Source organism: Prunus avium, chromosome 8, assembly GCF_965620075.1.
Source record: "Prunus avium chromosome 8, drPruAviu1.hap1.1, whole genome shotgun sequence".
Taxonomy (NCBI): domain Eukaryota; kingdom Viridiplantae; phylum Streptophyta; class Magnoliopsida; order Rosales; family Rosaceae; genus Prunus; species Prunus avium.
In genome coordinates, this window is record NC_142291.1 from 32,488,727 (window position 1) to 32,508,767 (window position 20,041).

A 20,041-nucleotide genomic window follows, 5' to 3' on the forward strand; every position below is an offset into this window, starting at 1 on the left:
CATTTGAATAGTTCGTTTTACTGGTAGTATTAAATTGATTTGGAACTTGACATGAAACTCAAACGGATGTAATAAGAGGGTGGTCCTTGCTTGCTGGTTGAAATCCACATAATTAAGTATTTATAATCAGATAATTTGATTACATAAGGATAATTATGGATATTCTTCTAATACAGAGAGCTTAGCATCGACTCTTTTAACAGGTGAAAGACTGAACTAAGGCAAGATAGACTTTTCAATTCGTACGAGTTCTTTGGCCACATCAATCATATCTGGCCCTGCTTCAGTTTTGAGTTGGATGCACAACAATACCAGTGCTAGGAAATCCTTCAGTTGCTGTTGTGCTTGCTTATCTCCCCTGACTTCCTCAAGGATTTTAGGGTCCGCAATTGTCTCTATTTGAATCTGTCCATCAGAAACATTAAGTTTCGGATCTTTAGTAAGTTGCTCATATCCTGAGTTTCTATCCACAGCTTCTCGTCGCATCAAGAATACAAGTAAAAGCACACCAAAGCTATAAACATCAGTTTTTTCTGGTCGATGTACCCGAATGCCTTTACTCCGATATTTTCTTCAACATACAATTGGTCAGGAGGAATGGTTCTGGAGAGTGAAAATTCGAAGAGTTTGGGAACATAGTCATCGTCCAATAAAATGCAGTGGGGTGTTATAGTACTATGAATGATGGGCCTTGGAAAGGCAGTATGGAGGTATGTAAGTGCACTAGCAATCTGCTTTGCAATACGTAGTCTAGTTTTCCATGGTAGTAATTCATTATCCACTACTAAACTCCCATCCCAGTTGAGACCTCCTTTTCCTGCATTTTCAAACACCAAAGCTGGTGTATCGAACTCTAAGCAGCAGCCTAATAATTTCAAGGAATTCTTATGGCTGCTCATCTGCATTGATATGATAATATCACGAATAGCCAAGTGGACCTTATAATGCTGCTTAATGATAACTGTTCGGTCATCTAGAATACCCCTGTACAAGTGTGCGAAGGGGTAGGGGTATTCTAGATGAGATTTTCCATCTGTAATGCAAGAAGGATCAAAGTTGTTGGTAGCTCTGAGTAAGAACGAATAGGATGAGATTTTCCATCACAAGAAGCAATTAGATCCTTTAGTAAGATGCTTCCATTCTTCAAGAATGATCTCTTCCTTTCCTCCTTTCGCTTTACACGTGGAATGATTGAGAACCTGATATATATATATATATATATATATATATATATATATATATATATATATGCGTGCACACAAGAGCGCACACAACGCACAAAGGAATGAATAAGAAATCGATGAAATGAAATAAATAATCTATCCCAATTCTCAAGAAAAAACATAGCATTAGCACCCACACTTTGCTTTCATTTTGTTCTTTAGAACTTTACATGAAATCCAAAGAGACCAAATCTCAGCTTTCATATATTTCTTACAAACTGAGAAACAACAATAATACTCAGTTTTATGGATGGAAGAAAAAAAAAATTACTTGTCCTGCCGCTTTCGTCATATTCATGGATTACTTTGATTTACAACAGAATTTTGGGCTTCAGCCACACGAAAATTTTAACTTACTGAAAAAACCTTGAAGGAAAGGAAAGCTATATATTTTTGTTAATGGATTAAAACCCGGGAAAAAAAACTTACAAGGCTTTGGATGCCATTGTTTACACTTGAAATTTCTATGTTTAGCACCCAGGCCCCTTAGAACTGGACTCAGATTGCCCCAAAGTAAACAGTAATTTGTTGATATCTCCTCCCTGTCTGTATGCTGCAGATTTCGTGCTCAAGCACCAGTTTGGCTCGTTAGTTTCAGCTTCTCTGAGAATTCTATAACAGTTTCCAAGTTTATTGATAAGCTTTGCGGGGTCAACGCCCTATCATGATTGGTAAGAATAACATACAGCGGGACCTAAAAACCCAACGTTTTAATTTTTTTTTAGAAAGATATTTGTTTCTTTTTGCTTGTCCAAATCTATAAACATTTGTTTAATCAAATTGGGAAGATGCATGGCAGCTGCGTCCAACTGAAGGGTAGACCTGTTGACTTTTCAGATTTATAACGCGTTTGCTTGGAGATCATGGGGCCGTTTATAGTCGTTCGGGGGAGTTGGAATTTCCAGGTTGTAATGTCTAGAAACGACTCATTAATTATTCATTCATACGTTTAAAAAGTATATATCATCACCCTTTGCCTCGTCATTGTCTTTTTCGTGTTCCTTTCTTCCCCCAAACAATTACCTTTCATGATCAAACACATGAACTTCCACTGAACTTCCAGGAAGCCCTATTAAAAATACAAGCAACTTGGGTTATTGTGACAAAATCACAAACACCTACCATGCCAACAGAAAGAAAAAAAAAAAAACAAAAAAACAAAACCTCAAGGTAACTGAAAAAATAAAACTAAAAAGCTAAAAACTTACAAGAATATGAATGACATTTTTTCGACTTCAAATCTCTCTGTTTAGCACCAAGAAAACAGTAAGTTGTTGATATCTCCTCCCACTCTACTGTAGATTTCATGTTCTAGCAGCAGTTTAGCTCTTTACTCTCATTCTCTCTGAGAAATTGCAAGCTCAACGCCCAGTTATGAATAGTAGGAAATAACGTGCAGTGGAACCCAAAAGTTTGTATTGTCACGGTCCTTGAGGTTTAGTGTAATTACGGACAGATGCCACAGATTTCATTGATTCCACATTCACCACCTAACTTTAAAATCTATGACAAACAGTCAAAGGCCAAATGCGGTCGTTTGCATCTTACAAAACAAAATAAAATAAAATAAAATAAGAAAAAAGATTTATCTTTTTCAGATACAAAAATTGTCATAAACATTTTTTCACATTTAAAAGAGAAAAAAATTAAAGATATCAATAGGGGAGTAGGTGCTAGGCGGTTGGTTCTAGGATACTTGTGTGTACCCGTTAGATTGGGCACTTAAAAATTTGAGAGCGTTCACGAAAGATATGGTGATTGTGTAACTTGTACTTAATGAGACAATTTGTAATATTGCAAGCTAAGGAGAAAATTCGCCAAGGTGGTATGTGTAGATGTTGTAGCAGACAAACTAAAACACGAGAAGATCCTTCAATAATGATATTGGAGATACCAAATCTTCTAGCACAAAATAGTCCAAATGTTAACAATTCCTCAGTAAGTAGCGGATGGAAGACACACAATTGAACTTTCTTGATCTTGTTCTTCAAAATGTTTCTTTAATTAAAATTTTAGGTTTTTTCTTTAATTTTACATCTCAAATATTAATCTAATACTTTTATATATCTCTATTTTTCATCCGTCAAACTTAGATTTTTAATAAAAGAAAGTAACATAAGGAGTATAAATGAAATAAAAGAAACCTTAAGGTCTGATTGCAATTACACCAAACCTCGTATAGTGTAACTGAAATTGTCCGTTTTATGTATTTGTTGGGAAGAAGATGCACGGAAGCTTCCCCCAATCCCTTTAATAGAAAGAAAATAGGTTGCCTTCCCCTCTATTCCCTTGCCGATTTGGGATATCAAGAAAGGACCACACGCATTAGGAAGATAGTCAGAAAGAAGATAAAAACAAAGTAGATGAGAGATGAGAGAATTGCTTGAAATGATGACTTCATTTTCCCTAATTTTAGTGTGAGTCATCTTCTTTTTTCTTTGTCCATTTTTTTTTTCAGTTACAAATGATGCTTTCAAGAAATGTTTTTTCCTTACAAAACAACTTTTGGGATTCAGCCACATGAAAATTTCGATTGAGAGCCTCTGTCGAAGTCTCTGAGGTTGATTAACACTTTATATAATATTGTCGAGCAGCAATGATATATCTATTTAGCATAGGATGCTTGCTTTTGTACACTATCAGAAATCGACACCAAATAACCGAAAAAATCATGAGGTCAGGGTTTATAATTGAGAGAAAACTGTAAAATTGGTGTAATTATATATGCACTTTGAGGATACAAGACCAAATTGAGAAGATGCATGATACCAAGGAAAGTAATTTCCTTAATCTATAAGAAGATGCATGGCCTGATGGGATCCTCGGATAGCATGCTTCCATATAGCAATCAGGCAGAGAGAGGTGCTTTGCTTGAAAACCTTCATAATTTCTCACAATATAACTCAATTATATAAGTGTAATTATTGTAGATATTCTTCTAATACAGATAGAATAGCATCAACCCCTCACCAGATGAAGGACTGAGCTTCCAAACTACAATTCGGTACGGCATAACAAATGTAATGGATAAATTATTTAAGCTAGAGCTAGCTAAGGGAAGATGGACTTCTCAATTCGTACAAGTTCTTTGGCCACATGAATCATTTTTGGCCTTGCTTCACTTTGGTTTTGGATGCATGACACTGCAAGTGCTAAACAATCCTGCAATTGCTGTTGTGCATGCCCATCTTCCCCTACCTCCTTTAATATTTTAGGATCCACAATTTTCTGAATTTTAGTCTGGCCATCAGAAACATGAAATTTCGGATTTGCAGTAATGTCCAGTTCTCCTGCCTGAATGCTATATGCAGCTCTTTGCGTCAAGAGTACAAGTAGAAGCACACCAAAGCTATAAACATCAGTCTTTTCGGTAATGTAACCAGTTGCAAGGTAGTCGGGGTCAGTGTACCCAGATGCCCTTATTTTGTTATCGCCTTTGACATGGGATTGCTTAGGAGGATCACTTAATGAAAAGTTGGAGAGTTTGGGAACATAGTCATCATCCAACAAAATGCAGGTGGATCTCAGATTCCTATGAATGATGGGTCTAGAAAAGGCGGTATGGAGATATGTAAGTGCATTAGCAAGCTGCTTCGCAATACGCAGTCTAGTTTTCCATGGTAACAAGGATTGACCTCCATTAGCCCCGCTTAAACTTCCATCATCCCTGAGAACTCCTTTTGCTGCATTTTCATGCACCAGAGCGAGTAGAGGGAACTCTAAGCAGTAACCTAATAATTTCAAAGCATTCTTATGGGAGCTCATCTGCCTTGATATCTTAATATCACGAATAGCACGAGACCTAACTTCATCATTGTCCTTGTCATTCTCACGGATAATGTACTTCCTAATGATAATTGTTCGGTTGTCTAGAACACCCTTGAACATTTGGCAGTCTCCATCATCTTGTATGATGCAAGAAAGATGGAAGTTGTTGGTAGCCCTGACGAGCTCAGTAGCTAAGTAAGAGCGAGTAGGATTAGATTTTCCATCACAAGAAGCAATGTTATTCTCTAGTAAGATGCTTCCATTATCCAAGAATGATCTCTCTCTTTCCTTCTTGTTCTTGCTCGAACGTGGAAACAATGAGAACCTAATACATACATATATAGGTAAAACACAAACGCACAAGAATGAATACAAATTGATGAAATGGAAATAATTAATCAAGAAAAATACAGAACATCCACAGTTTGCTCTCATTTTGTTCTTTAGAACTTCACATGAAATCCAAAGACAGAACATAACTTACAAGGCTTTGGATGTCATTGTTTAGCAACCAGGCCCCTTAGAACTGGACTCAGATTGCCCCAAGTAAACGATTTTTTTTTGTTTGGGAAATACAGTGGGACGCAAACAAGAACCAATGTTTTACTTATTTATTTGTTTGTTTATTAAATACTAGCACGCGCATGTGATAGATTTTTATTTCCCACGTGAGGGATTGGATTTTTTATTTATTTAGTATCATGCACGCTCCGCCAATTTATAGGTTCTTATGTTATTTTTCGCAATTTTATTTTAAAATCTTAAAGTCATAAATCAAAAATTTGAAATAATCTTATAATTAAATCAAAAGAAAAAGAAAAGAAAAAAAAGAAAAGAAAAAACAGAGGTGGGCACGTGGAGATGAGCAGACAAAGGGACACACGAATTGGCTCTTGGATTGGGTGTTTGTTAATTTTTTTTTTTAAGGGATGGGCTGGGCTATATATATAGACTGGGGAAGTTTTACAAAAAATTGGGTCAGGCTTTAGCCCTATCTACGACATGGACGACATAAAAAAAACAAAATAAAACTTGAATAGCCTATTTTCGTCTTACAAACAGCAAACTGCAAAATAAAACTTGAATAGCTAGCTAGTTAAGGCAAGATAGACTTGTCAATTCGTACAAGCTCTTTGGCCACATCAATCATATCTGGCCTTGCTTCACTTTGGTCTTGGATGCACAACAATGCCAGTGCTAGGAAATCCTTCAGTTGCTGTTGTGCTTGCTCATCTCCCCTGACTTCCTCAAGGATTTTAGGGTCCGCAATTGTCTCTATTTGAATCTGTCCATCAGAAACATTAAGTTTCGGATCTTTAGTAAGTTCCTCATGTCCTGAGTTTCCATCCACAGCTTCTCGTCGCATCAAGAATACAAGTAAAAGCACACCAAAGCTATAAACATCAGTTTTTTCTGAACTTTGACAATAATTTGCGTAAGTAGGGTCCGCGTACCCAAATGTCCCTTTTGCGAAATTTTCTTGAACATAGAATTGGTCAGGAGGAATGGTTATGGAGAATGAAAAGTCCAAGAGTTTGGGAACATAGTCATCGTCCAATAAAATGCAGTGGGATGTTATACTCCTATGAACGATGGGCCTTGGAAAGGCAGTATGTAGGTATGTAAGTGCACTAGCAAGCTGCTTTGCAATACGCAGTCTAGTTTTCCATGGTAATAATTCATTATCCACTACTAAACTCCCATCATATTTGAGACCTCCTTTTCCTGCATTTTCAAACACCAAAGCCGGTGTATCGAACTCTAAGCAGCAGCCTAATAATTTCAAGGAATTCTTATGGGTGCTCATCTGCATTGATATGATAATATCACGAATAGCCTCGTCGATGCTATAATGCTGCTTAATGATAACTGTTCGGTCGTCTAGAATACCCTTGTACATGTTTTTCCCGTAGTGTAATCCATCTATAATGCAAGAACGATCAAAGTTGTTGGTAGCTCTGATGAACTCAGCAGCAGAGTGACAACGAATAGGATGAGATTTTCCATCACAAGAAGCAATAAGATCCTTTAGTAACATGCTTCCATTCTTCAAGAATGATCTCTTTCTTTCCTCCTTTTCCTCCTTTCGCTTTACACGTGGAATGATTGAGAACCTGATATATATATATATATATAGACACACACGAGCGCACACAACGCACAAGGGAATGAATAAGAAATCGATGAAACGAAAGTAAATAATCTATCCCAATTCTCAAGAAAAGACATTCATTTTGTTCTTTAGAACTTCACATGAAATCCAAAGAGATCAAATCTCAGCTTTCATATATTTGTTACAAACTGAGAAACAATAATAATACTCAGTTTTATGGATGGAAGAGAAAAAAAATACTTGTCCTGCCGATTTGGTCATATTCATGGATTACTTTGAAGTTTGATTTACAACAGAATTTTGGGCTTTAGCCGCACGAAAATTTTGACTTACTAAAAAATCCTTGAAGGAAAGGAAAGCTATATATTTTTGTTAAAGGATTAAAACCAGGGAAAAAAAAAACTTACAAGGATTTGGATGCCATTGTTTACACTTGAAATTTCTGTGTTTAGCACCGAGGCCTCTTAGAACTGGACTCAGATTGTCCCAAAGTAAACAGTAATTTGTTGATATCTCCTCCCTGTATGCTGCAGATTTGGTGCTTAAGCAACAGTAATTTGATATCTTTTCCGTGTTCCTTCCTTCCTCCAAACAATCACCGTTTGACTTGAAAGAAAAATTCAAATATCAAGAAAGCCTCAAATAATGAGAAAAATCTACAATCACGTGCGCATCAATCTGCACGGCACCCTCTTCTTCCTAGTGAATGAGAAAGGCTGCCTGCCAGAACTTAGACTACAAAACAAATCCTTGTTTGTATGTTTTAACTTCTGAAGTTGACATTTTGAATTCTCTGCACAAACAAATTTGGCAACTCTTCTTAGCGACATTTTTTGACATGGAGGACCTTATATCAATCCTCATTCATACACTGTGGAGCTTTTGATTAGAAATGATGACAAAAAGGAAGACAGAGAGAAAAAAATGCTACGAGACTTCATTTGCTTATATGAATCACACAGATTTTCTAGTCGGCACAATTTACAAGTCAATCAAATAGTTTGAGTGGGAGTTTGACTACCCAATCTAGAATCGCACGCGTGCTGAAATCATTGGTTAACTTGTATTGCATACGATTAACTTTTATCCAACAGTAACATCATCACGTGATGTACATGTTACACTTATTCTACTCATATTATAACACGTGTGTTTTTTGAGATTAAGGATCAATTGTTTTTTGAGAACCAGACCATACTTCATGAGAGTTGAGAATCAGTTGTTTTTTGGATAAGTTCTAATCATTAATCCAAAATAATTGGACAAAAATGGCGAGAAATGACATTGTAGGAAAGTTGATGAGAAAATGAGAGGACGCACGTTGTAAGCCAGCGGAGGAAAAGGGAAAACAAACAAGTGCTGTAATCTTGATACATCTTTGTTTCAGCTATTTACTTGCTTTTTCGTGCACAACCTAAATCCACCATACATTCTTTCAAGTTCCGACATTTCCTACGAGCCCTGAACCAACAAATTTTTTCGGGGCGGCACCAACTAAATCTTTCGGGAATTCCCCCAGCGGCTGAAACACCTACCCTGCTTCCAAGTACTACGTGTTTAATTTTAAGTTCAAAATACTTAAAACTACCGTCATGTCAATATGGTTAGAAAGCGGTCTGAAAATTGGCTAAAATTACGGTGCTCTGTAAAAAGGTTTAATTTGAGAGAGCTCTGTAAAATGATGATTGTGCTCTAGAAATTGGCTTAAATTACAGTGCTCAAATCCCTCGTTAAAATTAACCTTCATATGGTCAACAACAACAGCATTGGTGAAACAAACAGTCATCTACAATTGACCAAAAGTAAGTGGTACACAAAAAGTAATGTAGTTCAGCCTTATCCAAGAGATGACTAAAGAACACTAGCCTTGAGAGTGAGATAAAGTATCGCATGTTTTTTGAGAATCAGACCACAACATCAGAGTTGCCAGAAGAGCCACAGTTGCAGTTTCAACCCGTAATCGATGTGGGCCAAGACCAACAGAGATAGCACCAGCTTGCATCAATTCATTCACCTCTTTCTCAGTGAAGTCTGAAGCAAGAACATGGAAAAATAGATCCACAATCCTGAGTAGTACTCTCAGTATTGAAAACTAAACTACATAAGCATATATGATATATTTATGAGTAAACAAGAGGCATAGGATGAACCTAAGGAGAGAACGAATACTAAGCACCAAACATACGGGAAAATCAGAGCACACAAACAACTGTTGGTAGTTTATTCCAACATAAACCTTAATAGAAATTTGGGTAAATTTTACTCATAGTTTGACCCAGACTTTTCTTCTTACCAATTTTGTTTACAATTTGCTGCATACCTTCAAATTGCCTGATATTCAATTGAGATTAAAATTCTCATTAATTTTGGTTCGCCAATCAAACCTCCAATTTGTTTCCAAAACCCTTCATCAAGTCAAAGTCATAATTGGCCTAACCAATTTCGCATCAATCTGTCACCCTAAATCTCATTATTTGGGGATAGAAATGCAGGATTTTGGTGCTGTCCAGAAAACTAATTCAAAAGTGGAAAAGTTTCTGGTTTTCAAGTTTTATTTATATGCCCGGTGATTGGTATGCAGCAAAAGTAATAAAAAGAAAACATTTACAGGATGCATACTTACCACCTTCAGGTCCAACCACAATCAACCCACTGGACTCCGTTCCTGACGAAGTTAATGCACTAACAAGAGGAGTACCTTCTGCAACTGCCAAAAAAGCTAGCTTTGACTGTGCAACCTATGAAACAAAATTGTATATATGTAATTTAAATTAACAATGCAAAGGAAGAAGAGTTGATATCCTGAACAGCATGAACATCAATGAGAAAAATATGTCAAAGAGCATTTTATTAATGTGGAACTACAACTCTCTGCTGGGAGAAAATTGCACGTAACATTTTAAGTACAAACGATACTAAAAGAATAAGAACAGTTTGTCATTGACCTATACTATAGAACGGGCCAGAATACACATCAATAAACCAACCTTTGAAATGAAACAAAATAGGAAGAAAGCACTCACGAGAGGTAAAAGACCATTAATATTCTTTGAAGGATTCAAGATCATTTCATGCAGCCGTTGACCTGTGAAAATATTCATGGGCAAAAAATTTGAATTTTATTATTTCGAATCAAAAGTTTTATAGGACATGTCTGTCAGCAGTATATGTATATTAGAATAAGGGTGAAGCTTCTTTTACATTGTTTAGCTGCTGCCATATTGACACGCTGCAACCTGTCCAGTCGATTTTCTGAGACAGTAGGAGACCGTTCTGTCAGCAGAGGAGTTAAACTACTAGCCCCCAGCTCCTAAGACAACAAATACAAAAACAATACAATTAGCAGCAATGGCGGTTATGCACTATCCCTATAGTCATCACAAAAACATGAATTATACCGTGCATTTCTCAACAAGCCAATCAGCTCGACCACCCTTTAAAGTACGTAGACAGGGGCAACATGTTAATATGTGACAAAAATATTCCCCTATGCCTTAACCACTCTTACAAAACATTCCCCCTGAATTGGAAATCTAAAGAACTCACCAAAAGCTGCAAATACATGCCATTGTGTGCTCTGTGGAAGAACTGACTTTGGATCTTCCAATGCCACAAAAACAAGTCCAGAGCGGTCGACGCTCTGTATTAAACCTTGTATCAAACCTCCTTTCCCATTGAAGAGCTCTACCCTTGCATGCATTATGTGGACAATCATTAAAATACACAAGTGTAGTGTAATGCAACAAATCCCAATTTCCTAAACAAAATTGAACCTTTCATAATAAATGGTTCCAAATTCAACGCAATCCAATTCCAATTTGTCCAGATAACATGAAATTAAAATGGATGAAATTGATTAGGACTAGGATTTAGGTACCTTTCGTTTGTGCGCAATCTTAAAACTTTGGTCATGTGCCAGAACTCATCGCCTTGTACGCGAACTATGCCTCCCTGTATAATCATCAAGAGAACAAACAATAAGAGCCTACATTTACTCTGTGAGTAAGTGAGAGAGAGAGAGAGAGAGAGAGAGAGAGAGAGAGAGTGCCTTGGAAGTAGGGAGAAGCTCGGAGAAGAAGCGAGGGAGGCCATTGTTTACACTTGAAATTTCTGTGTTTAGCACCGAGGCCTCTTATAACTGGACTCAGATTGCCCCAAAGTAAATAGTAATTTGTTGATTTCTCCTCCCTGTATGCTGCCGATTTCGTGCTCAAGCACCAGTAATTTATGTAATCAAATTGGGAAGATGCATGGCAGCTGCGCCCAACTGAAGGGTAGACCTGTTGAGTTGACTTGACTCCACTCGAGTCTTTTCAGATTTATAACGCGTTTGCTTGGAGATCATGGGGCCATTTATAGTCATTCGGGGGAGTTGGAATTTCCAAGTTGTATATGTCTAGAAACCACTCATTAATTATTCAATATCAGAATCTCTTCCCACCTTTCCCAAGCATGGCAACCTTAAAGATATAAATATATATACACACATTAAATTAATGAAATATATATCCGTTTTTTATTGGCCAAGAATTAAAATCTGGTACTGGCAGAAAACGAATTAAACGAAAATAGTTAAGGAAATAAAATCTGGGAATCAAATTTAATGTTAAAGCCAGCTACATATCATCCATGAAAGCAATAACTTACAATTGCCAGAGTTTTGATGGCATTGTTTTGGCTACGGAGTCCACCGCGTCAATTTGATTTTCTTCTGCGGGTGGATGGATGGATGGATATGGCTTTCGTTTGAGAATGATTACAGTTCTGAATTTATTGCCATCAAATGAATAGCGTGTACTGGGGCCTACCAAAGCAATTTACATGAATTTACAATTAGTCAAGAAGAACTTGCCTTGAAATTGCTAGAGCACAAATACTGCCCCACCCCACCTACCAATTGAAATATAACTTCGGTTGATTTGTACTTCTGCTATGTGTATGTATATATATAGCTTCGGCTGAATAAACAGAGCAAATCCATTCAGACTTCATCTCCTCCACTGACTTCCTCATTTCCCAAACTGCCTTTCACATCAACCATATCAGCCCTCACTCCTTCCAAATGGATATTACAAATGATAACAGAATATTACAAATTTTCTTTTGGGAACTATGAATTACATAAGAAGATTAGAGAGTGGGTTGAATATTCAAATATAGAGAGCTTAACATTAACACTTTAACAATGAGAGACCCAAATGAGCAAAGTGTAGCTCACATTCATTTTGTGCTTGTTAAAAGCCTACTAATTACATGCCAGGGCGTACAAGTTTTCCCTTTTCATGATCAAACAAAACCATGAAGGACAATCACTTAAAAAGTACTATTTCCCATTGACACTACGCAAAATAGTACAAGTCACTTAGGACATTGTGACATAATCACAAACACCTACCATGCAAAAAACAACACACAAAAAACCCTCAAAATCAATCGTCTTCTTCCTCACCAGATTCACCATCACTATCATGGCTCTCTAAAACAATACCATCACCTTGATACCCACCTCCCAAATCACAAACCCTAATCCACACATCCTCAGGAACCGGTACCACCGACAGTCTCTTAAACTTCCGTCACCTTCAAGAACTCCTTCTGCATTTTCAAGCACCAGGGCGGGTAGAGGGAACTCTAAGCAGCAGCCCAAGAGTTTCAAAACATTCTCATGGTTGCTCATATGTATTGAAACAACAATGTCGCGAATTGCCCGGGACCTAACATCATCCTCATTGCCCCCTGAGTCATGGGGCAAGCTCCCAATGGAGTACCTGGCAATGATAATCAACTGGTCGTTTAGAAATCCCCTGAACATTGTGTAGTTTAAATCCTTTCGTACAATGCAAGACGGATGGAAGTTGTTGGTTGCCCTGATGAGGTCATCCGCAGAGTAACAATGAACAGGATGAGATGTACCATCACAAGAAGCAATGAGATCCTCTAATAATTTGCTCAGATTCTTGTAGTATGATGACTCAATATCAGCATCTCTTCCCTCCTTTCCCAAGCATGGCAACATTGAGAACCTGATAGAATATATCCGTGTAACACAATAAATTAATTAAACTATATGTTTTTTCAATGGCCAAAAATGAAAATAAAATGATGAAATTGAAATAATCTCTCCAAAGGGAAGCATGTGATGTGAGACTATGCTAACACACTCTGCATACTTCATATGAGATTCCAAGAGATATAATCTGAGCTTTTAGAACTTACAATTAAAATCTACAATCAGGTTTAAAATTGAAGCTACATATTATCCATGAAAAATTGAACTTACAATTGCAAGAGTTTTGATGGCATTGTTTCTGCTTTGGATTGCACCAAGTAAACAGTAATTGATCGATTTCTCCACCCAGTCCACTCCGTCAATTTGATTTTCTTCTGCAGATGGATGGATGGATGGATATGGCTTTCATTTGAGAATGAGTAGAGTTCTGAAGTTTATTGCTATGCTTTGCAAGGTCAACGATGCCATCGAATGATCAACGTACAGTGGAGTCGGCCAAAGAAGTTTACAGGAAATTACTATTTTCCCCTTTCATTATCAGACAAAAAGAAAACGAAAACAATTAGCAAAATTTAATGAACTTGCCTAGAAATTGCCAACCAAAAGCTTCGGCTGAATAAACAGAGCAAATCCATTCAGACTTCATCTCCTCCACTGCCTTCCTCATTTCCCCAACTGCCTTTCACATCAACCATATCTGCCCTCACTCCTTCCAAATGGATATTACAAATGATAACAGAACATTACAAATTTTCTTCTGGGAACTATGAATTACAGAAGAAGATTAGAGAGTGGGTTGAATATTCAAATATAGAGAGCTTAACAATGAGACACAGAAATGAGCAAAGTGTAGCTCACATTCATTTTGTGCTTGTTAAAAGCCTACTAATTACACGCCAAGGTACAAGTTTTCCCTTTTCATGATCAAACAAAACCATGAAGTACAATCACTTAAAAAGTACTATTTCCCATTGACACTACCAAAATAGTACAAGTCACTTAGGACATTGTGACATAATCACAAACACCTACCATGCAAAAAACAACACACAAAAAACCCTCCAAATCAACCGTCTTCTTCCTCACCAGATTCACCATCACTATCATGGCTCTCTAAAACAATACCATCACCTTGATACCCACCTCCCAAATCACAAACCCTAATCCACACATCCTCAGGAACCGGTACCACCGACAGCCTCGGCTGCCTAAACAGAGCAAAACCCTTGAGCCCCTTCTCCCCCTTCATCTCCTTTAAGTCCACCGGCCTCCTCATCTCCCCAACCGCCTTAACATCAACCACGCCATCGTCTCCGCCGTCCGAATACCATTCCCGAACAACCGTGACCACGCCAACTACGCGGCGGGCCTTGGCGCCAGAGTGGTAGAAGAAGCAGAGGTCACCGAGTTTCACGGACTTGAGGTGCTTCTGGGCTTGCTTGTTTTTGACGCCATCCCACTTGGTTACGCCCCCATTGGCTGCTTGGTCCTCCCACGACCACTCTCCTGGCTCCGTCTTCAGAAGCCAGTAGTGTTTCTCTTCGCCCATCGATGGAAATTTTCTTCACTGCTTCTTCTTTTTAATTTTTTGGTCAATGTCTGCTTTTCCTTTCCGTTCCTGGTTTTCTGTTGCAATATTGGGTTTTGTGTTGTGGCTTTTGGCGGGGAAAGTACGTGTTTTAGCGCCAAGAGAGTGTTGTCATCTGTCAATCACCATCTAAGATTTTCACTCATAAGTTAACTGGTTACCTGATTTGGGCTAATTGCTTGGACCTTATTTTAATTTTGGGCCATAATCTGAATCAGATGAATACTCAAAGATAGAGAGAGCTTAACATTAACACTTACAAAGAGAGACCCAAATGGGCAAAAGTGGAGAGCTCACATACATTTTGTGCTTTTTAAAAGCTCTGCTTGCAAGGTCAAGGATGCCATCGATGATCATAACGCAATGGGTGACCAAAGAAATTTACTTACAGTTACATAGTAAGAAACAAGAAGGAAATAGGAAATTCTGTAAAATTAACATACACCCCCATCCATCCATCATGCAAAACACATCAACACCCTCACAATCTCACCTTTAAACATATGTAGTGGATAAACCTAGCTGGGAAACATAGACTTCTCAATTTGTACAAGCTTTTTGGCCACATCGATCATATCCGGCCTTAATTCACTTTCTTCTTCGATGCATAACAATGCCATTGTTAGAAAATCATGCAACTGCTGTTGTGCTTGCACACCTTCACCTACCTCCTCTAAGATTTTAGGATCCACAATTGTCCGAAATTGGTCTTCAAAAGCATGTGACCTAGCATACTGCACAGCATATAGATGTTGATCTACTCCCCGTGGCTGTATAGCCCTTTGTCCCGTCAAGAATACAAGTAAAAGCACACCAAAGCTATAGACATCAGTTTTTTCTGAAGTTTTACCAGTCAAACCGTAGTTAGGGTCAAGGTACCCATTTGTCCCTACCACCTGGTCTTCAACATACAATTGCTCAGGAGGAATGGTTATGGATAATGAAAAGTTGGAGAGTTTGGGAACATAATCATCATCCAAGAAAATGCAGGTGGGTTTTACGTCCCTATGAATGATGGGCCTTGGAAAGGTGGTATGGAGGTATGTAAGTGCACTAGCAAGTTGCTTTGCAATACGCAGTCTAGTTTTCCATGGTAATAATTCATTATCCACTTCTAAACTCCCATGAGAGTTGAGACCTCCTTTTCCTGCATTTTCAAACACCAAAGCCGGTTTATCGAACTCTAAGCAGCAGCCTAATAATTTCAAGGAATTCTTATGGGTGCTCATCTGCATTGATATGATAATATCACGAATTGCAATATTGTCGACCTTGCCCCAACGTTTGTACTTCTTAATGATAACTGTTCGGTCATCTAGAATACCCCTGTACATGTCGAAGTGAGATTCCCTTGCAAAAGAAAAATCAAAGTTGTTAGTAGCTCTGATGAGCTCAGCAGCAGAGTAAGAACGAATAGGATGAGATTTTCCATCACAAGAAGCAATAAGATCCTTTAGTAAGATGCTTCCATTCTTCAAGAATGATCTCTTTCTTTCCTCCTTTCGCTTTAAACGTGGAATGATTGAGAACCTGATATATATATATATATACACACAAAAGAGCCCACACAATGCACAAAGGAATGAATAAGAAAACGATAAAATGAAAATAATTAATCTATCCCAATTCTCAAGAAAAGACATAGCATTAGCACCCACACTTTGCTTTCATTTTGTTCTTTAGAATTTTACATGAAATCCAAAGAGATCAAATCTCAGCTTTCATATATTTACAAACTGAGAAACAATAATAATACTCAATTTTGACTTACTTAAAAAAACCTTGAAGGAAAGGAAAGCTATATATTTTTGTTAAAGGATTAAAACCAGGGAAAAAAGACTTACAAGGCTTTGGATGCCATTGTTTACACTTGAAATTTCTCTGTTTATCACCCAGGCCCCTTAGAACTGGACTCGGATTGCCCCAAAATAAACAGTAATTTGTTGATATCTCCTCCCTGTCTGTATGCTGCAGATTTCGTGCTCAAGCACCAGTTTAGCTCGTTAGTTTCAGCTTCTCTGAGAATTCTATAACAGTTTCCAAGTTTATTAATGAGCTTTGCGGAGTCAATGCCCTATCATGATTGGTAGGAATAACATACAGTGGGACCTAAAAACCCAACGTTTTAAATTTATTTTAGAAAGATATTTGTTTCTTTTTGCTTGTCCAAATCTATAAACATTTGTTTAATCAAATTGGGAAGATGCATGGCAGCTGCGTCCAACTGAGTCTTTTCAGATTTATAACGCGTTTGCTTGGAGATCATGGGGCCGTTTATAATCGTTCGGGGGAGTTGGAATTTCCAAGTTGTAATGTCTAGAAGCCACTCATTAATTATTCATTCATACTTTTAAAAAGTACATATCATCACCCTTTGCCTCGTCATTGTCTTTTTCGTGTTCCTTTCTTCCCCCAAACAATTACCTTTCATGATCAAACACATGAACTTCCACTGAACTTCCAGGAAGCCCTATTAAAAATACAAGCAACTTGGGTCATTGTGACAAAATCACAAACACCTACCATGCCAACAGAAGAAAAAAAAAGAAAATAAAAACCCCTCAAGTTAACTGAAAAAATAAAAATAAAAAATGAAAAACTTACAAGAATATGAATGACATTTTTTCGACTTCAAATCTCTCTGTTTAGCACCAAGAAAACAGTAATTTGTTGATATATCCTCCCACTCTACTGTACATTTCGTGTTCAACGGCCGGTTACTTTTACTCTAAGAAATTGCAAGCTCAACGCCCGGTTATGAATACTAGGAAATAACGTGCAGTCAAAGGCCTAATGTCGTCGTTTGCATTTCACAAAACAAAACCAAATAAAATAAAATAGAAAAAGAAAAATGATTTATCTTTTTCAGATACAAAAATTGTCATAAACATTATTTCACGTTTAAAAGAGAAAAAAATTAAAGATATCAATGGGGGAGTAGGTGCTAGGCGGTTGGTTCTAGGATACTTGTGCGTACCCGTTAGATTGGGCTCTTAAAAATTTGAGAGCGTTCACGAAAGATATGGTGATTGTATAACTTGTACTTAATGAGACAACTAGTAATATTGCAAACTAAACTAAGGAGAAAATTCGCCAAGGTGGTATGTGTTGATGTTGTAGCAGACGAACTAAAACACGAGAAGATCCTTCAATAATGATATTGGAGATACCAAATTTTCTAGCACAAAATAGTCCAAATTTTAACAATTCCTCGGTAAGTAGTGGATGGAAGACACACAATTGAATTTTCTTGATCTTGTTTTTCAAAATGTTTCTTTAATTAAATTTTTAGATTTTTTTCTTTAATTTTACATTTCAAAGATTAATCTAATACTTTTATATATCTCTATTTTTCATCCGTCAAACTTAGATTTTTAATAAAAGAAAGTAACATAAGGAGTATAAATGAAATAAAAAAACCTGTAAGGTCTGATTGCAATTACACCAAACCTCATATAGTGTAACTGAAATTGTCCGTTTTATGTATTTGTTGGGAAGAAGATGCACGGAAGCTTCCCCCAATTCCTTTAATAGAAAGAAAATAGGTTGCCTTCCCCTCTATTCCCATGCCGATTTGGGATATCAAGAAAGGACCACACGCATTAGGAAGATAGTCAGAAAGAAGATAAAAACAAAGTAGACGATGAGAGAATTGCTTGAAATGATGACTTCATTTTCCCTAATTTTAGTGTGAGTCATCTTCTTTTTTCTTTTTTCTTTGTCCATTTTTTTTTTCCAGTTACAAATGATGCTTTCTAGAAATGTTTTTTCCTGTTGAAAAAATAATGCCCATTTGTATTCTACACAATTCTAGAGAAGTCAAGACTTCAAAAGATGGAGAAATCTAGAAGCTTGAAGAAAGTGCTATAGCTTGATGGGAAGGTAGCAGCCATATGCAAACCTTAAAGATTATTCTAGAAAAGTCAAGAGCTCACAATAAAGAAGTTGCAAGGCAACAAAGCAAAATGAATATGGTAGAAGATTCTAGATGAAGCCACACACTTGTGGTTGGAAAAAGGAACAAAAGAGGGTTGAAGTTGGAAGAACCTTCTAGAACAAGAGAATGCCTATAAATAGGCATGCAACCACAATGAAATGTGGAGTAAACCATTAACTCCCAAACTAAGGGAGCCAAGAGCTACCCAAAGGAAGCTATGTTGAGAGCCAATAAGCTCACCAATCTAAGTGAAGGGCCAAATAGCCCAAAACTAATCTAGATCAAGTGTGGTGGCCAAATAGCCAATATGCTAAAGAGGCCAATAAGCCAATATGAAGAAGGCCAATTAGCCTACATCTAGTCATGTACTATTCTCCTCCAATCTAATAAAATCATTTCATTTCCCCTACATACCAACAGTGGTATCAGAGCTGGTTCGATCGCATTGGGCGTCAGAGCTAGTTCGATCGCTTTGGGAGTAAGGGCCGACTTCAAAGCAGGTTCGATCAACTATGGGCGCATGGGCCGATTCTAAGGAAGCAAAGAAAGTAAGGTACGTGTTATCAATACTCAATTCAAGGTTTCGAGAAATCTAGAGAAGGGGAAGGATATCTAGAGAAAGTTCTAGAGGAGGAGATAGAGCAAATAAAAGAAATGGCATGAGAGGAAAAACTTTCCTCCATGTGGGGTGTGCAAAAAGTTAAAAGACACCCAGAAAAAGAAAAAAAAGAAGAAGAAAAGAAGCCCAAATGATTGAAACTAAAAAAATTGGGCGTTGAGAATAATAAAATTGCCGACAAAGAACTATCAAGCTAACTACGAATAGAGAAACTGCCACAAGAGCATGAAAAAAAGTGCCACACGAGCACAGAGCTGCAGCATTAACTAGAGCTTCATCAATGCTATCTTCGGGAGGAGCATAATGTGAACAAGACTCTTCCGTAACTAAGGATACAAAGCATGCGTGGAGAAACACAAATGCGCATTAAGGATGAGTGTTGAAAAAATAATGCCCATTTGTATTCTACACAATTCTAGAGAAGTCAAGACTTCAAAAGATGGAGAAATCTCGAAGCTTGAAGAAAGTGCTATAGCTTGATTGGAAGTCAGCAACCACATGCAAAGCTTGGAAGAATCTAGAGTTGTGGAGAAAAGAATAAGGAGGTGGAACAAAAGCAAGCTTGAAGAACATTCTAGTACAAGACAAAGAGAGTTAAAGATGGAAGAACTTTCTAGAACAAAGATTGCCTATAAATAGGCATGCAATGCAATAAAGCAAATTGGAGTGTAACAAGAAGACTCCCAAACTATTAGGGAGCCAAGAGCTACCCAAATTAAACTATGTTAAGAGCCAATAAGCTCACCAATTAAAGTGTAAGGACCAAATAGCCCAAACTAATCT

General features: G+C 37.4%; 6 protein-coding genes and 1 pseudogene across 7 annotated transcripts; all 7 read right to left on the reverse strand.

Moving 5' to 3' along the window:
- Positions 1 to 94: 94 nt before the first annotated feature.
- LOC148292567 (serine/threonine-protein kinase ZRK1-like) lies at positions 95 to 10,413 on the reverse strand (annotated as a pseudogene). Its single transcript, XR_015826599.1, has 3 exons — positions 10,306 to 10,413; positions 1,653 to 1,917; positions 95 to 1,199 (listed from the first exon to the last, which is right to left on the reverse strand). The product of XR_015826599.1 is annotated as a serine/threonine-protein kinase ZRK1-like (transcript).
- LOC110768102 (serine/threonine-protein kinase ZRK1-like) lies at positions 4,237 to 5,492 on the reverse strand. Its single transcript, XM_088244927.1, has 2 exons — positions 5,476 to 5,492; positions 4,237 to 5,316 (listed from the first exon to the last, which is right to left on the reverse strand). The coding sequence occupies exons 1-2, from the start codon at positions 5,490 to 5,492 to the stop codon at positions 4,275 to 4,277; spliced, it is 1,059 nt and encodes a 352-aa protein (XP_088101053.1). The 3' UTR covers positions 4,237 to 4,274.
- Positions 6,006 to 8,606, reverse strand: LOC110768110 (serine/threonine-protein kinase ZRK1-like). The gene is made up of 2 exons (XM_088246305.1): positions 7,512 to 8,606; positions 6,006 to 7,105 (listed from the first exon to the last, which is right to left on the reverse strand). The coding sequence occupies exons 1-2, from the start codon at positions 7,526 to 7,528 to the stop codon at positions 6,088 to 6,090; spliced, it is 1,035 nt and encodes a 344-aa protein (XP_088102431.1). The 5' UTR covers positions 7,529 to 8,606; the 3' UTR covers positions 6,006 to 6,087.
- Positions 8,814 to 11,212, reverse strand: LOC110768112 (uncharacterized). Its single transcript, XM_088246310.1, has 8 exons — positions 11,153 to 11,212; positions 10,982 to 11,055; positions 10,649 to 10,793; positions 10,503 to 10,547; positions 10,306 to 10,414; positions 10,128 to 10,189; positions 9,728 to 9,842; positions 8,814 to 9,135 (listed from the first exon to the last, which is right to left on the reverse strand). Exons 2-8 carry the CDS (start codon positions 11,014 to 11,016, stop codon positions 8,966 to 8,968), a joined length of 681 nt encoding a protein of 226 aa, XP_088102436.1. The 5' UTR covers positions 11,017 to 11,055; positions 11,153 to 11,212; the 3' UTR covers positions 8,814 to 8,965.
- Positions 11,213 to 12,085: 873 nt separating this feature from the next.
- Positions 12,086 to 13,120, reverse strand: LOC148292568 (serine/threonine-protein kinase ZRK1-like). Its single transcript, XM_088245869.1, has 2 exons — positions 12,685 to 13,120; positions 12,086 to 12,159 (listed from the first exon to the last, which is right to left on the reverse strand). Exons 1-2 carry the CDS (start codon positions 13,118 to 13,120, stop codon positions 12,086 to 12,088), a joined length of 510 nt encoding a protein of 169 aa, XP_088101995.1.
- LOC110768113 (uncharacterized) lies at positions 12,181 to 14,794 on the reverse strand. The gene is made up of 2 exons (XM_021971798.2): positions 13,385 to 14,794; positions 12,181 to 13,127 (listed from the first exon to the last, which is right to left on the reverse strand). The coding sequence occupies exon 1, from the start codon at positions 14,661 to 14,663 to the stop codon at positions 14,181 to 14,183; it is 483 nt and encodes a 160-aa protein (XP_021827490.2). The 5' UTR covers positions 14,664 to 14,794; the 3' UTR covers positions 12,181 to 13,127; positions 13,385 to 14,180.
- A 323-nt stretch (positions 14,795 to 15,117) lies between these two features.
- LOC110772822 (serine/threonine-protein kinase ZRK1-like) lies at positions 15,118 to 16,926 on the reverse strand. Its single transcript, XM_021977298.2, has 2 exons — positions 16,547 to 16,926; positions 15,118 to 16,232 (listed from the first exon to the last, which is right to left on the reverse strand). The coding sequence occupies exons 1-2, from the start codon at positions 16,561 to 16,563 to the stop codon at positions 15,221 to 15,223; spliced, it is 1,029 nt and encodes a 342-aa protein (XP_021832990.2). The 5' UTR covers positions 16,564 to 16,926; the 3' UTR covers positions 15,118 to 15,220.
- Positions 16,927 to 20,041: the final 3,115 nt, after the last annotated feature.